General features: G+C 40.3%; 1 protein-coding gene across 8 annotated transcripts in view; it reads right to left on the bottom strand.

Annotated features, from left to right (window-relative positions):
* The window catches only part of Epb41l2 (erythrocyte membrane protein band 4.1 like 2), a 167,582-nt gene that overhangs the window by 69,624 nt on the left and 82,523 nt on the right, over positions 1-15,435 (bottom strand). For all 8 annotated transcript variants that reach the window (XM_028766450.1, XM_028766451.1, XM_028766453.1 and 5 more), the window contains exon 3: positions 14,789-15,004. In XM_028766450.1, the coding sequence (XP_028622283.1) occupies positions 14,789-15,004 (216 nt within the window). The remainder of the gene's footprint in view (positions 1-14,788; positions 15,005-15,435) is intronic.

The following is a 15,435-nucleotide window of genomic DNA, read 5'->3' as shown; positions in this document are numbered from 1 at the left end:
AAGTCATATGAACTCTGTCCTGTGACCCTGACTCATGTGACCTCACACAAGTCATATGAACTCTGACCTGTGACCCTGACTCATGTGACCTCACTTCATTTCCTTGTTGCTCCTATTCCAAGATATTTATATAACACCAGCTTTTTCCATTTAAATTACACTTTTATTTCTAATTTTCTGGAGAATATTCATTTTTTAAGAAACTTAACAGAGATTTAAAAGCCCCAAGAAAACATAGAAAAAGTAGTTGCCATTTAACTAGTGACAAAACATACTCATTTCCAGTTAAGATACACAATCCTGGAATGTCCTAACTGTGAGCTCAGTCAGACAGGCATCTCCTCCCCACAGACTTACAAACAGCACAACTGGTTAGCCAGTGAAACCAGAGCAGGACCAATACAAAGAGGGCTCGGCGGAATGCACCTATTTGTTCATCAGGTCATAGAAATTACACATACACACGCAGAAAGAAATGAAGAGACAGACAGACAGACAGACATCTTGGAGAGCAGAATCTGGTACTTCTACTAAATGTTTCATAACATTTTCAAAAATATGATTATTATTTCAGTAGTAAATGAAAGAAGTTCACACAAGTTATATTACCATAAGCAGTGTGCTAAGTCCAGCATTGTGGATTAACAGTCAGTAGTTGACAGTTATTAAGGTAGACATGTGTTTCTATTATTTACATATTTACAGTATATAGAAGTATATAGAAGCTAAATACATCACTACCTCTTAAGATATGTGACTGAAGGCAAGACATTCACCTTACCCCACCAACAGTTTCCACAGTTGAGACTAGCAGAATATAACACAAGGTATATGTCTAGCATGAAACACATTAAAAACTACTGGCTATAGTTCTTGAAATTAGAAACATTAAAAGAGATATCTAAGATAATGTCTATAAATACACATCATAGAGAAAATATATTCCAGCTTAAAGTCACTTTCTGTAAAGTCGTGTGTTTTCAATAGTTTTCGTGTCGGATACAAGCTCTGCTGAGTATTTTATCCTAAAAGACTAGGAGGAACAAATCCACAGAACCACCCACAGTCTGGCGTTCCTACGCAGAGCAATAATACAGCAAGCCCTAGCACCGGGACAGCAGTCAGACCCTGTCGTTCAACATCACTCAGAATGTCAGGAACTTTTCTGTTACTAAACAGCATGGCAATGGGAAACCACTTAGCCTCCTACTTGTATCCCAAATGCAAGAAACACATCACAGCTCTCTGAAAAAATCAAGTTAATGAACAGGATATGCCAAAGCACCTGGATCAACCACAGCTGGGTTTCTACTCCTAGTTGCTCTTTGACTGGGCCCATATCTCACAATTACCAAAATACTGTCTCGATGCTCAGGTTACTCCTCCTATTAGGGTTCCATCCCTCTCTAAGACATGGATATTTTTGATAGCCAATGAGAAGCTGACTATGCACAGCTGGTCCCTAAACTTCCACTCACAATCTCCACTCTCCAGTGCTATGGAAATGCCAAGGACCAGCAACTGTATCTAAGAAGAAAACAAGAAACCAAGAACATGACATTGCATGTGAAATCTCAGAGAAGGAAGTGATTCTGGGAGTGAAGAACACAGGTATCTAAGAGGTCTTCTCACTTTTGGTGCTCATTAAGCTTGGCAGAATTAATTTCTCCTCAGAGACACTGCAGGATCTGTAAGATGAAACAGGAAGCCACCGTACACTAAATAGGCAGTCACTATGGTGGTCCTGCCCCATCCACACTGGCTGCAGTGTTTGCCAGGCTAGAAGGCGGAATACAGTGACCCAGTAATAGATGTCAGCTCCCATATTAGCCAGTGGAGAAACAATGATGAATAAAGCATAAATGGTCTCAAGAAATGTTTATTCAACTGGGAAGGACAGACAATGAACTCAATAGACAGCAAAATGCTGCCTACTGAGCTGAGAGAATTAAGTTAAGTGTGTAACATGTTTAATAAAATATATGAGCTATTTCATTAATTCACAAAAGGCCTGTATAAGACGTGAGCTGTTCTAAAAAATAAACTGGTGTTAAATATAATTCAAAGTTTCCATTATTTAATTCAACCTCCTTTGAAATCACAAGGAGTTGAAATGATCGTTTTCCCATCTGCTTTTCTGAATTTCTTTTGTAGAATTAATGACAGCTATCTGTAAGTTTAACTTACACTTCTGTGTAGGGAGGCAGGTTTTCTCTGTGTTTGAGCTAGTTCAGGCTGGCCTCAAATTTGAAATCCTCTTGCCTCAGTTTCCTGAGTGCTAGATTATAGACATGCAAAACTATGCCCAGCCATAAGCTTTTTCTTAAAAACAACTACAGTTCTGTGTTGTGTGTGATGCTTGGCCCAGGGAGTGGCACTATTAGAAGGTATGGCCCTGTTAGAGTAGGTGTGGCCTTGTTGGAAGAGGGATGTCACTGTGGGTGTGGGCTATAAGACCCTCATCCTAGCTGTCTAGAAGTCAGTATTCTGCTAGCAGCCCTCAGATGAAGATGTAGAACTCTCAGCTCTTCCTGCACCATGCCTGCCTGGATATTGCCATGTTCCCACCTTGATAATGGCATGAACCTCTGAACCTATAAGCCAGTCCCAATTAAATATTGTCTTTATAAGAAGAGATCTTGGTTATAGTGTCTGTGCACAGCAATGAAAATCCTAAGACAAAAGTTGGCACCAAGAGTGGTGTATTGCTGTGATAGGCCTGACCATGCTTTTGTTTGGAAGAATGTGGATTTTGGGACTTTGGATTTGGAAAGCAGTGGAATGCTTTAACTGGGGCTTAGTGGGCTATTCTAATAGGAATATGAATGACTTTGTTGCTGAGAATGACTTGAATTGTGTGGACCTAGCCCAAGAGGTTTCAGTAAAGAATTTCAATATGTGGTCTAGAGACTGTTTTTGTGGTATTTTGGTGAAGAACATGGCTGCTTTTGCCCTTGTCTGAGGCTAAGGTGAAGAGACTCAGATTAATTGCATTGACAAAGGAAGTCTCAAAAACACCCATCATAGACTTTATTCTTTGCTTAAGTCTCATGAAGAGCATTTTGAACAAGTGTAGCAAGCACATGTGGCTCGAGTATTAAAGGAGCACCAGGAAGTGAAATCCAGCTGAATCCCATACTCTAGGAAATAGCAGATTAAGGGAATGGAACTTTGGGGCAAGATCATACCCAGCTGTTTAAATCCAGGCATGGTGGTACACACCTTTAATCCCAGGAGACAAAGACCAACAGATCTTCAAGTTCAAGGCCAGCCTAGAACAGAGCAAATTCTAGACGAAGAAAAACTTAAATCCAGGCTTGGTCCCAGTGTTTAGGAGACAGTCATGCATATCTCTGAGTTCAAAGTCAGTCCACAGAGCAAGTTCCAGGACAGCCAAGTGAAGGAGTTAGAAAACAGAAAGCTGGGGTGATAATGTAGTAGAACAAGGGGGGGCATGTTCCAGCCCCAGCAAGCAGGAGAACTCAGCAACTTCAGCCATGTGTCTCTGGCTATAGAGTCCAGAATAGAAGGGATTATGGGGACTATTGATGCTGGTTAGCTAGAGCTGAGAAATTAGTGGTGATTAAAACGAGATCAGCATCACTGTGGGGAAATCTTCTGGGAAGTGTTTTCTGAGAGCACTAGGAAGCTGTGCTCCAGAGATAGCCAATGTTGTACTTCATGCTACAGCTGGACTTGATAATGTTGTAACATAGGTAAACTGTCCATCTCTGTTCTGATGATGTGCCATGTTAGGCCATCTGTCAATAAAACCCCATAATCAAGAATGGGGCACTACCTCAGTGGTAGAATCTTGTAGAGCATCCATGAGGCCCTAGGTTCAATCCTGAGTACTGTCACAAAAGAGCTCATAAAACTTACCAAGTACATTTAAAAAAAAAAAAAAGAATTTTTGTTTTTATATCAAATTACAACAAGCTTGACAGTTTACATTCCCCATGTGCCTCTTGCTAACCCAACTTATATCTCAGTTTGCAGGGCCAGGGAAGAGGAGGGTGCAGTGGGGGAGACTGCTCTAACTCTCCAGGCAAGGGACACACACATTCGTGTGTGTCAGACCTTCCTCATCCTCCTCGTTTCTGGAGATGAGGTCTCTGACTGAATCCAAAGCTCACTGTGTTCAGCTAAACTTCTGACCAGCAAGTCCAAGGGCCCCATCCTCTGCCTGTGTGCCCAGCTGGAACAGGTCTGCTGCCTGCCTCCCAGGGCTTTCTGAGTGGATGCTAGGGATTCACTCCAGTCTTCGTGCTTGCACTGTAAGGACTGAGACATCTCGCAAGCCCAATCTTTTTTGGGTTTGTTTGTTTGTTTGTTTGTCTTGGTAAAAGCTGTATAATATAATATTAGTGACATGCAAAGGAGACAGAGAAAGTAAGGTGATTTAGATGTGTTTTCAAAAATATTTTACTCAAGAACTAGCAAACTAGTTTATGAGAAATTTCTCTAAAAAAAAAAACAAAAAACAAAACAAAACAAAAAAACAGCAGCCCCCAGCTAAAGGAAGGCAGACTGAAATGTGAGCCTGAGCTCAGGCTCTGGGTCTGCGCTGTTATTTGTGGCATTCATAACTAAAGCCAAAATAGGACATTTCTGGAGGCCCCTCAACTTAGAGGAATTTGGGCAACTGCTTCCCCAGCATATTGCAGAGGATGCCCCACACCAGGGCAATTTATAAAACACCATCGCTGTCTCTGTGTAGGCCCCTCCACAGTGCCCTTATTGTGTGCCAAGAAGCCAGGGATGGGAAGCACACAATGCAATCCATACATTACTCCCCAGAGCTATGCATTCTACACTTGCTCAAAACTACACTGTACAAATATAAAAGGCCAAGAACAAAGGTATGCACAGAGCCAACAAAGCTCCTTTATTGTCAGGCAGAGGAAGTCAACTAAAGCTGCACAAAGTGGACAGAGCCTCAGCCTGAGGGCATGGTTATCAGAATTCTTTTCCTGCCAGTGAGTCACCTGTCCCCATATCTATTTCTAAAGTTCATTCAACTTCTAGCAAACGGAAACCAGAGGCAATGACCTTTTTAAAAGTATGCTCAAACCAGAATTCTACAAGTAAATAAGTCACTTATGTTTCCCTGATCATTGACAAAAAATTAAAAAATTGAAAAGGTTATTTCAAGAACTCAAAAAATTCCTCCCAATTGAAGACACCTACAGAAATGTCCTATTTGGAAAAAAAACTTACATCTGACTGAACACATACAGACATTTTCCTTTGTCCTCAGACTCAAAGCTATACAATGTAATATCTACTTACATTGAATCAACACTGTTATAAACTCTAAGTGATCTAGCAGGAAGTTCAAGTATACAGGAGGATATACATACAAAAAACTACTAGGCTATTTTACAGAAAGAAATTTATGTCGTGTGGCTCTGGGTATTTGTGAAGGTTCTGGGAACCAACCCCCTTTAGATATCCAGAAACAACCAGATTTGCAAGAAAAAAAATAAACAAAAAAATATTATTTTACCCAGAGTAGCATTTCTACCCTTTCATCTCCTAAGACAAAAAAACTTCCATTCTAGCCAATTTAAGTAAGCATGCAAAATAATGTAATTATCTAGAAACATGTAAGAAAAATAATGAAAGAACATCAACTATAAAATCATCTTTAAGAAAACTATCAACAGTGTCAAAATAGAAGTTGTAAGATTGACAGAACTAATTAAACGTCTTAAAATTTTTTTACAAAACCTAACTTTAATATGTGTTACATTTAAGGTAAGGATTCACAAATTTATTTTAATCCTATGATAAAACAAACTATAGAAAATTTGTTACATAAACTAAGATTTAGAACTGAAAACACACACTAGCTCTGATCTCTAGACAAGCTATTGTATCTAGTTTAGTGGAAGGAACGCAGTGTCTCTCTCACCCAGCCGCTGCCAGCAGCATCCATCCACAGCACCACTGCCCTGTGCACAGCCACCAGGAGACAAGGAAATTCACACCAACCAAACTGCAGAAAGCAGCCTCGAAGGGCAGGAGGTGGGGTGTACATTTCCTTCTTTGCAGCCTCTCCCACACAGTGAAGAACTCAAGTTATTGATGATATACTTACTTAGTAGTAATATATTCAGTCACTTTGAACAATGGGACTAGTCCTAATTAAAGCCACCCATAGAAGCATGCTTAGCTCAAAAATGGCAACCCTGGCCCAGCAAAGGCAGCGCACAAGAGCTGAGGCTGGCGTTCGGTGTCTGTGTCAGTAAGTAGTCTTATGTACTAAGCTGTCTTTCCTGCTAAATAAATGAGAAGAAAGCACATCTTCCTAAAGCATTCTGTTGTTCACGAAAGACGGTACCACACCACTTCACCTGATGAATCCTGACAAAAAGCTGGCAACTTTTGTTGGTGTTTGATAGTCTCTGTTCAAGAATTTGAAGCTTTTTAATCCCTCCATATTTAGAAATGAAAAGAAAGCGCCTATGTAGACTTTTACCAATTTTATTCTGAACTTTCCCACTATAACTTAAATATCTCTTCATTTTCTAAAGAGAAAAATAGCCCAAAGAAATGGCTACCAATTAGGTCTCAGCCTAGAACAAATGGCTGAGCTGCCAGTTTCTCCCAGAATCCCTCAGTCCCATCAGTTAGTTACAAGGTAGGGCTGGCAACCCCCAAATCTACCCTGAACTCTCCAGCCCAGAGGCTGGGCTCCCTCTCTATAAAATCCAGCTGCTTTGGTAACTCAGTCCTTCTGTCTGTCCTTACTGTCCTGACCCCTGGCTCTCCCCTCTCCAGTCTCCTATCACGGCCAGGTTCGGAGTCAGGCTCACTCTGTACTGTCCCAGATGTCTCTGCCTCTGGCTAAGCTCTCCTTCATATCTACAATAAACCTCCTCCTCCATATCTAGAACAGTCCTGTCCTCTTATATTTCATCTGGTCATTCACTACCAACAGGTGCACAGGCAAAGCTACCAAATGGTAACTACCACTTAACACAGCGCCCAGGAGAAAGGATCTCTGGGAGGAAGGGTCAAAGGTGGTCACTCAAGTGGTACTCAAGTTCAGGGTAGATTTGGGGGTTGCCAGCCCTACCTTGTAACTAACTGATGGGACTGAGGGATTCTGGGAGAAACTGGCAGCTCAGCCATTTGTTCTAGGCTGAGACCTAATTGGTAGCCATGATAAATGGCAAGTTCATTGCTTTCAAAATGCCATGATTTGTCAGAAAAACAATCCTGGTATCTCAAAACCAAAAGTGAGAAGAATATTAGAGACTTGCACGACTACTCAAAATTCAAAACCATCTTTTCAAGGAGACATTATTAAAGAAAAGACGTTGCAATTACTGATTACGGCATTACTGATTCACCTTTTCAAGCCCAACCCAGTCAGAGATATACTACTTCAAGAAAAGCAATGGACTCTCACAGTTCCCTGCGGGCTGCCAACTCTGCCTGGACAACCTTTTGCAGAAATATAATGAACTGTTTTCACTCACTAAGGCCTGGAAGGATTTCTAGAAGTCAGCCAACTGTTCCTAAGTATTTAAAAGCAATGCAGTGAGGGTCAGAAGAAAAATGAAATTAGAAACACAGATGCTATCAAGATATTTTAGGAAAGAAGGATAAGAAGTGTATAAAGTAGTCGGGCACGGTGGTGCACATCTTTAATCCCATCACTCTAGAGGCAAAAGAAGTAGGACCTCTTGCAGTCAAGACTAGCCTAGCCCACAGAGCCAGAACAAGTTCTAAGACAGCCAGAGCTAAACAGAAAAGCCTTGTTTCTGTACAAGAAAGTAAATGGAAATAACTATTTTTTAGGAGAACTGGCGTAAGCAAAGATGCTCTGTAGGGAGAAAGTAAAGTTTCTGGTAAAGAAGCAATAAAAGTATTAAAGAAAATCCAACAAGAACTTAGCAGCTGTCCAACAACAAAGACTCCTTCACCTGACAGTGCTGATAGCTGATCACACTAACAGCATGTGAGCTGGATAGGAATCGGACACTACAGACCAGAGAAGATGCATGCAGCTGAGCGACACAGAGATTATATGACCAGAGACTCTACAGGAGAGCAGACAACTCAGGGTGTGAAGGATGAGCTCATTCTGTACGGACAGGGGAGGGAAGACAGCCTGACGTCACACCTAACAGCCCCAAGTGACCAGCTCTTTGTGGATTAACTACCAGCTGCCACAACTGTAGGTTCTTTGAATTCTTCAAGTGAAACCAAAAGCTTCTACCACTTCCATGGCATGGCACCCTTTGCCACTTTTTTAAAAAATCAAGTCCATCGACACAATTACCACCTTAAACCTTTTTCATATCCTAAGGAATAAATGGAGAGCTGATCAGAGACACTATACTTGGATCTAATCACTGGAATTTTAAATTTGCACATAAATTACCCCCAGTTCCAAATACATGCACACGTGCATGTACATCCATCTATGTGGAATTTTTATAGAGTACTATAAAAATACTAGTCAACTTCTAGTCCACTAAAAGTATGTAGATAACTTAAGGGTCACAACTGCAGTTTGAAAACAAGCCTGGGGCACAGACATACCACAGCCAAAGGCAAGGATAGCAAACTGGATTTCTGGACATCAGAATGAGTCCATAAAAGCCCTGCAGACCTGGCCGCACTCTATTCTCTGTTGACAGCCTGCTCCCTAACTGCCATATTCACCATTAATCAGCAGGAATGGCTGGGACACTCCTGTGTGGGCTAAAATGGTGCATTCAATTCTCAGACAAAATCAACACATGGAAAAACTCGCACATGCCAGAGGAAATGTGAGCTTTTACTCAGGATGCACTGGTGCTCACACTTCTCAAGTCTCCCCACTTCCACACTTACTTCAACTTTCAAAACTACACACAGATTTACAAGCTCTTGAAAATCCAGCTCAATCCTAGAAATACAGGAAGCAAATATTTTCATTCTTACTGAATCTGAGAATAGAAGAAAAGGCAGGAAGTCACTAGCCCAAGACATACAAAGAGTCAATAGAAAAGTAAACATAAACCTCCTGCTATCCCCAAGGCTTCAAATAAACCTTACTGTATTGTTCCTTACAGGAAAGAGCCCTGCTGTTTTAGCACACCAACTATGTAAATGACTTCTGCAGCGGCATCATAAAGACTTGTACAACCAAGTGTCTGGAGCCAGCATGCAAAATCCAGAAGACCCTAAAATTCTGTACAACTTAAGCTCTGGTACCAAATTAGGTTGTCATATACCACTTAAATAATGGAATGAGATAAAAGTTGATATGACCTTCATTTAAAAATATAATAATCCTCATTGGCTACTGTGGTACACACCTTTAATCTCAGCACTCAGGAGGCAAAGGCAGGCAGATCTCCGTAAACTGGATTATATGGAGAGTTCTAGGCCAATCAGGGATAGATATATTTTGAAATTCTTTCTTGAAAATAATAGTAAAAATAACGATCCTCAAAGTAAGATTTCAAATGCATGTGTATAATTCAATTTATCAAATGATAATTTAGAATAAAATATAAATAGTAATTTTCATGGACAATAATGAAAAGGTATTTAACATTCTGAAACAAATGCATAGGCTTTGGATAAAAAGAAAAGTGTGACATCGCAATGAACTATCACTTCCTAAGCCAGAGAGCACACAACTGAGTACACACTGTCAAGCCATTTCTACGGGGTCCTTTAAACAATCAGTGTCTAATGAACTGCATTCAACCTCTGTTTGTCATTTCCACCTTCTGGGAGTCTGGCAAATGTGTGTGACATTCTTAACCTGCCTCTCCTTTCTCAAAAGAACACCAACCTCAAAGGTGACAAAAGTGTTTGAAACCAATTTATTTAGCAGCTGTCTTTATCCTGGGGCTCAGGAGCAGAAGGAAGAGGTTCAGGGAGTTCCTGAGAGAAAAAGAACTTTGAAAAAGGAAATGCTTCCCCCAAAAAGAAAAAAAACAAATCCAAAACAAAACAGTAAGGGAAGTCACATGTATTCTACTGTCCCAAATACTGGGGGAGGCTGAGGGAGGGAACATCTTCACCTCAGGAGTTTAAGGCCATCCTTGGTAACTTAGTTAACAAGCCCATGTCAAAAAAAAAAAAAAAAAAAAAAAGTGTGTGTGTTCTTTTCAATATTCATTCTTCTCCTACACACATAGGGCAAGAATGGGTATTGATGGGTCTATAAAAATGAACATATTACATACATTTACGAAGCAGTAAAAATAATATATAATATGTATATGAGTGCACTGCACATATCCTGAATGTTAATTCTATGTCGAATAATCTAAGTAGCAGAGATGACAATTAGATAGGACAAAACAATCCTACAGAATTATATTTCCTAACATTAAAGACATTCAGTATTATATAACATCACTTATATCACATAGTCAAAGATGGACCCTTCACTGACAAAAACACTGATAGGTAATGCAAATAGCAACTTGCCAAACTGACCCAGTGTTTCAAAGAGATCACATAAAACTGTCACCTATGTGGACCATCGGTGCGTATACTAACCAGTGCAGTGACTTTTTAGCACCCTACCCCTTAGCTACTCCAACAACACAGCTAACACTTTCCAAATCATAACTGGCATCTTGGCCTTTTCAGACCCACCATTCTTGGCCCCTTTGCTCTACAGATCAGTTTTAATCTTATACTGGTATTTGAGGTCTTCTAAATCCTCTCTACTCTAGAAAGAAAATCTAGACACTTTACACAGACTTCCAACAGGGTCGGATTTTCTTTTATTTGTTTTTGGTTTTCAAGACAAGAGTTTCTCTGTATAGCCCTGAAACACTCTGCCTGCCTCTGCCTCCCAGAGTGCCAGGATTAAAGGGATGCACCACCTCCCCTGGCTGCTGTCACTTATCTAACGGCTCCCTCTACCACTGTGAGTGAGAAATGGTTAGGTCCTCCTTACTGACATGTCATATAACCTAGGAACAACTGAAAATGAGACACAGCACACACAGAAATGGAAACCAATGAGAGATACAACACTTACTGACAGCTCTTCCAAGCCACAGAAAAACCCTATGTGCCTTACACTATGTGTGCCTTTCTCAACTGCTCAAAAATTCATTAACAGCTAGCTTCCCACACATACTTCCTCAAACAGTACCCAGACACTAACTTCCGGTGTAGAGCTACGGAAGCACAGATGGGCAGCATCAAGCACATCACCCATGAGTCTAGTCCAGCACTAGACAGGAAGCATGAGAGCACCCAACCACAGCTCACCAACCTCCACACTCCACTCCTGAAGAGCAAACATAGCAGGTCTGAGGAGACATAGATCCAAATTAATGTTACCAAGCAACCACAGTTCAAGGAAAATTTAGATGAAGAAACCTTAATTACAACAGGAGACACAGCACATGACTTCTACACTACTCTAACATCTACTAAAAGGAGGTGAATTACGTCAGACCCAAGTCCTGTTCAACAGCTCATCTTGGGCTGCTGGTGCATACATAACATCTGCTGCAGGATAGCCTCACGAGTGGCTACCCGATTCTGTTTTGCTTTGTACCTGAAAAGAATAAGACATTCACTGAACACAGCTGCTATAGTGCTGATTTATGATCTATTGTCTTCAAATGTTTCTTAAAATAGCATGTTAAACAGTCCCATATTAAAGAAAAGGAGAATATAAATTACAAGACTCTTATGTTTCCCCAATAAGCTTAATTCTTGGTGAATTAAAAGACTAAGTTGCAGCTTTTAGTCTTGGGTACTTACTATCTAAGCTGGGCTTTGGGAAACACAACAAACTGATTCTCTGCAAGCAACAGAATCAATTGTAGAAGACTAACTACACTTTTACTTTGTAGTATTCCAAAGTTAGATCAGAGATCTAAAAACGCACATTAATGCAAGCACAGTAGAAGCAAACTTCAAATCAGTATGTCTATAAGCTACAGACAATTCCCAAAGAAGAACAATAAAAGTAGAGAGCAAGTAAGCAAAAAGATACCCCAAACTCAGAAGTTAGAAGACAGTCACAGGCATCTGGGCTATGAGAAAACCTCGGTAAAGTCACTAGTTAAAGATAAATTTTAAAACAAGTTACTTCAATTTTTAAAAAAATGGCAGAAGGTGAAGCAGGCAATTCCTAACCAAAACAATGCTACTACAGTAATATTAATATCTAATAAAATAGATTTAAAGTATAATACAGCCATCAGGAAAACTCCCAACAATATATAATTCTGAAGTTAATATTCTAGCCTAAGAATTTAGAAAATAAAAATTTACAGGAACACTAAGGCAAATTATGAAATAAATACTGCCATTTTAACACACTTAGAAGTCAAGGGTCAATGCTGTTAAACAGTACAGACAAGAAACAGACAAAATTAACTGGATCAAAGACAGATCCAAAACTCTATATAAAGAAAAGAATGCCACGCTTACCAAACTCTAAGAGAGCTATGCCAACCAGATATCATGGCTTAAGTGAGTCTTAAACACAACAAAATCTGTACTTTAGACCATGTTCTGAGCACAATGTAACTAAAAACTGAGATTCTGAAAAAAGGAAAATTCTCCACAACACACCCATGTATATACTCACACACTGAAATTTCTAAATCATATTCATAAAAATTCCAAAGTTAAAGTAAACTATAATGCTATGGAAAGTACTAGAAGGTGAAATTAAGAGCCAGATAAACCATATTTCTAAGTATTAAACTCAAAAAATCAGAAAACCACAGGAATGGGCTGGGGAGTGCAGGGTAAGCAAAGGGGAAATATTATAAAGTAAAAAAGAAATAATCAGTAAACAAAACTTGAGTTGTTTTTTGGGGAAAATAATACAGCAGATTTGCAATTTAAAAAAACACATAAGAAAAAAGAAAAGGAGTATCCGTGGTGTTGACCTGTATCCTAATACTTTGGTGACAGTGCTTATCTGCTATAGAGTTTCCTGGTAACTGTTAGGGTCCTTTATGGATACAGTCACAGCATCCGAAACTAAAGATGCTTTGACTTCCTCCTTTCCTATTTGTATCTTGATCTTTTAGTTGTCTCACTGCTCCGGCCCAGACTTCAATCATGATACTGAATAGTTCTGGAGACAGTGGACACCCTTGTCTTGTCTGTTGATCATGGGCTTACCCATGTACAAAGAGTCGGAACCTCCTAACAAGTCCTGAGTGTTCCATCTTCATGACTGATCTTAGTGCACTCAGACAAAATGTTGAAAGAGTCACTAGCCTCCTCCAACCCTACAAGGAGCCGTTTTACTCCTTCACAGCACATGACAGATCAGCAGAAAGGAGCCATCTTGGAAATAGAAGGCAGTTCTATCTCACAAGCCAATCCACTGATACCTCGATCATCATGACTTTTTCAGTATATTGCAGGGGTTCTCAGCCTTCCTAATGCTGCGACCTTTTAAGAAAGCCCTTCATGTTGTGGTGACCCCATAACATTATTTTCATTCCTACTTTTCCTAGTGTTGCGAATTGTAATACAAATATCTGATATGCAGGATATGAGACCCACAGGGGTCTCCACCCACAGGCTGAAAATTGTTGGACTCTATTCTTTAAAACTTACCTCTTCTAAAGTATTTTGTTATAACACCAAGAACCAAGATGATAAGGATTCTTAATTCTTTGTTACTCTATTTTTGAAATGCTTCAAATGTCAGAGCTATTATATATGCATGAGTAGATGGTCTAGACTGTTTATAAAAAGATAAGAAAATAATAAGTGCTCCCTGAGTATCCTTGCCTGGCAACAAAATATGGTCAAATATAACAAAAGCATTGTTCAATTAGATAGCCACAGATGTTTTAGCAAGGAGTATAGTATGAGTATCACTGGTGGTACATGCCTTTAATCCCAGCACTCACTTGGGAAACAGTCAGGCAGATCTCTGTGGGTTCAAGGCCAGGCTGATCTACAGAGCAAGTTCCAGGACAGCCAGGGCTGCACACAAAGAAACCCTGCCTCAAAAAAAAAAAAAAAAAAAAACTAAAAAACAAAAAAAGAAGCAGAATGCCAGGACTCTGACTAATTATTAGCAGGTCATCGGCAGGACAGCTGTAATTCCGAGGACATGTTCACAAGCTCTAGTGCCCAGCTGCCACAGCTGCAGGCCTGGCTCTGCCACCACCTGGCAGTTACCAGCTTAGGCCTTTACCTTCCCACTGTGCACTGAGAATGGAGTCTTACATGAAACATGAGAAGCCATTCAGAGAACGTCAACACAGTTCAGTGGCCATTAGCTATTAGTGCATGTCATATAAAAAATGTCACTGTGAAGAACTGAGGTGACAGAGAGCCCTGAGCTGGTGCTCTAAGGCATCACACTGGTCTTTAGACTTCAGTGCAGGAAATTACACCTCTTACACAGATGCATAGGCATCTTTTTATAAATGATACAAAACTGATGGCCTAGGTTAACATCATTCTCTTTCTCAATAGTTTAACTGCTTAAATCTCTTTCTAAAAGTCAATTTAAAACTACCATTTCTCATGTAAAATAATCCTATGGAGGTAGTAGCCAAAGCTGATCTTTCAGAACAGACACAAACCACACAAGACTGAAAGGCCATGGCAGAGCATCGCCCCTGCTTAGCCCAAAGTTAGGAAGTGCTGCTGTCCGGCATGGAAATGATGGCGCTCTCTCTACATGGCAGTTAGTGTTTCAAAAGTACAACAGCAACAACCTGGCCTAAAGGAACTTGGCGAAAGGGGGCACAGATTCATTGTGCAGAATACTTTTATTCTGCCATGAAGAGGATTCTCTGCTCCGTCCCTGCCTCACCTCAAGGTCACAGCTGTATTCTGTGCCATCTAGGAGGGTGACTTTGGCCAGAACAGTCTTGGTCTTCTTGGTAGCTTTCTGAGAGGCCACCTCTGCCTTCAGCTCACTTGTCTGTACTTCCTTCGTCTCTCTTTTGGCTGGACCTCCTTCCAGTTTCTCTTCCTGTGTGACCTGTATCACTTCTTCCTCCTTGTCCTTCCTCACTTCTTCAGCAGGCTGCCAAAACAAAAAGGCCACGCTAAAGTTAACCAACTTGTAGAAGACAACATTAACAAGAAAAACTGATGAAAGCCCCTTTCCCATGAAGACTGGTAACTTCTCCAAGTTATGAACACAGCAACAAGTGCTCCTGCCACACCCTCCGCCCCAAGAGGAATCTTCAATGAGAATTATGATTTCCAGGCTAACTGCTTTAAACTTAAGCTTTTTATCCTTTCTTGTATCATTTTATCACTCACTATTTTTCCAGGTTAATGATGTAGGCATTAAATGAATAAAATAAACTATATTTCAGCAGCTGTACTTTAATAGCACTGAAATAACAAAGTTTCTAAAACCTTAAGCCACAAGAAAACCTAGACTTCCACAGGCAAGGCAAACCACACACACACACACACACACACACACACACACACACACACACACAC

Source organism: Grammomys surdaster, unplaced genomic scaffold (assembly GCF_004785775.1).
Source record: "Grammomys surdaster isolate TR1022 unplaced genomic scaffold, NIH_TR_1.0 168, whole genome shotgun sequence".
Taxonomy (NCBI): Eukaryota; Metazoa; Chordata; class Mammalia; order Rodentia; family Muridae; genus Grammomys; species Grammomys surdaster.
The sequence above is the reverse complement of the archived record's forward strand: the minus strand, read 5'-3'. Positions and strand labels throughout refer to the sequence as shown.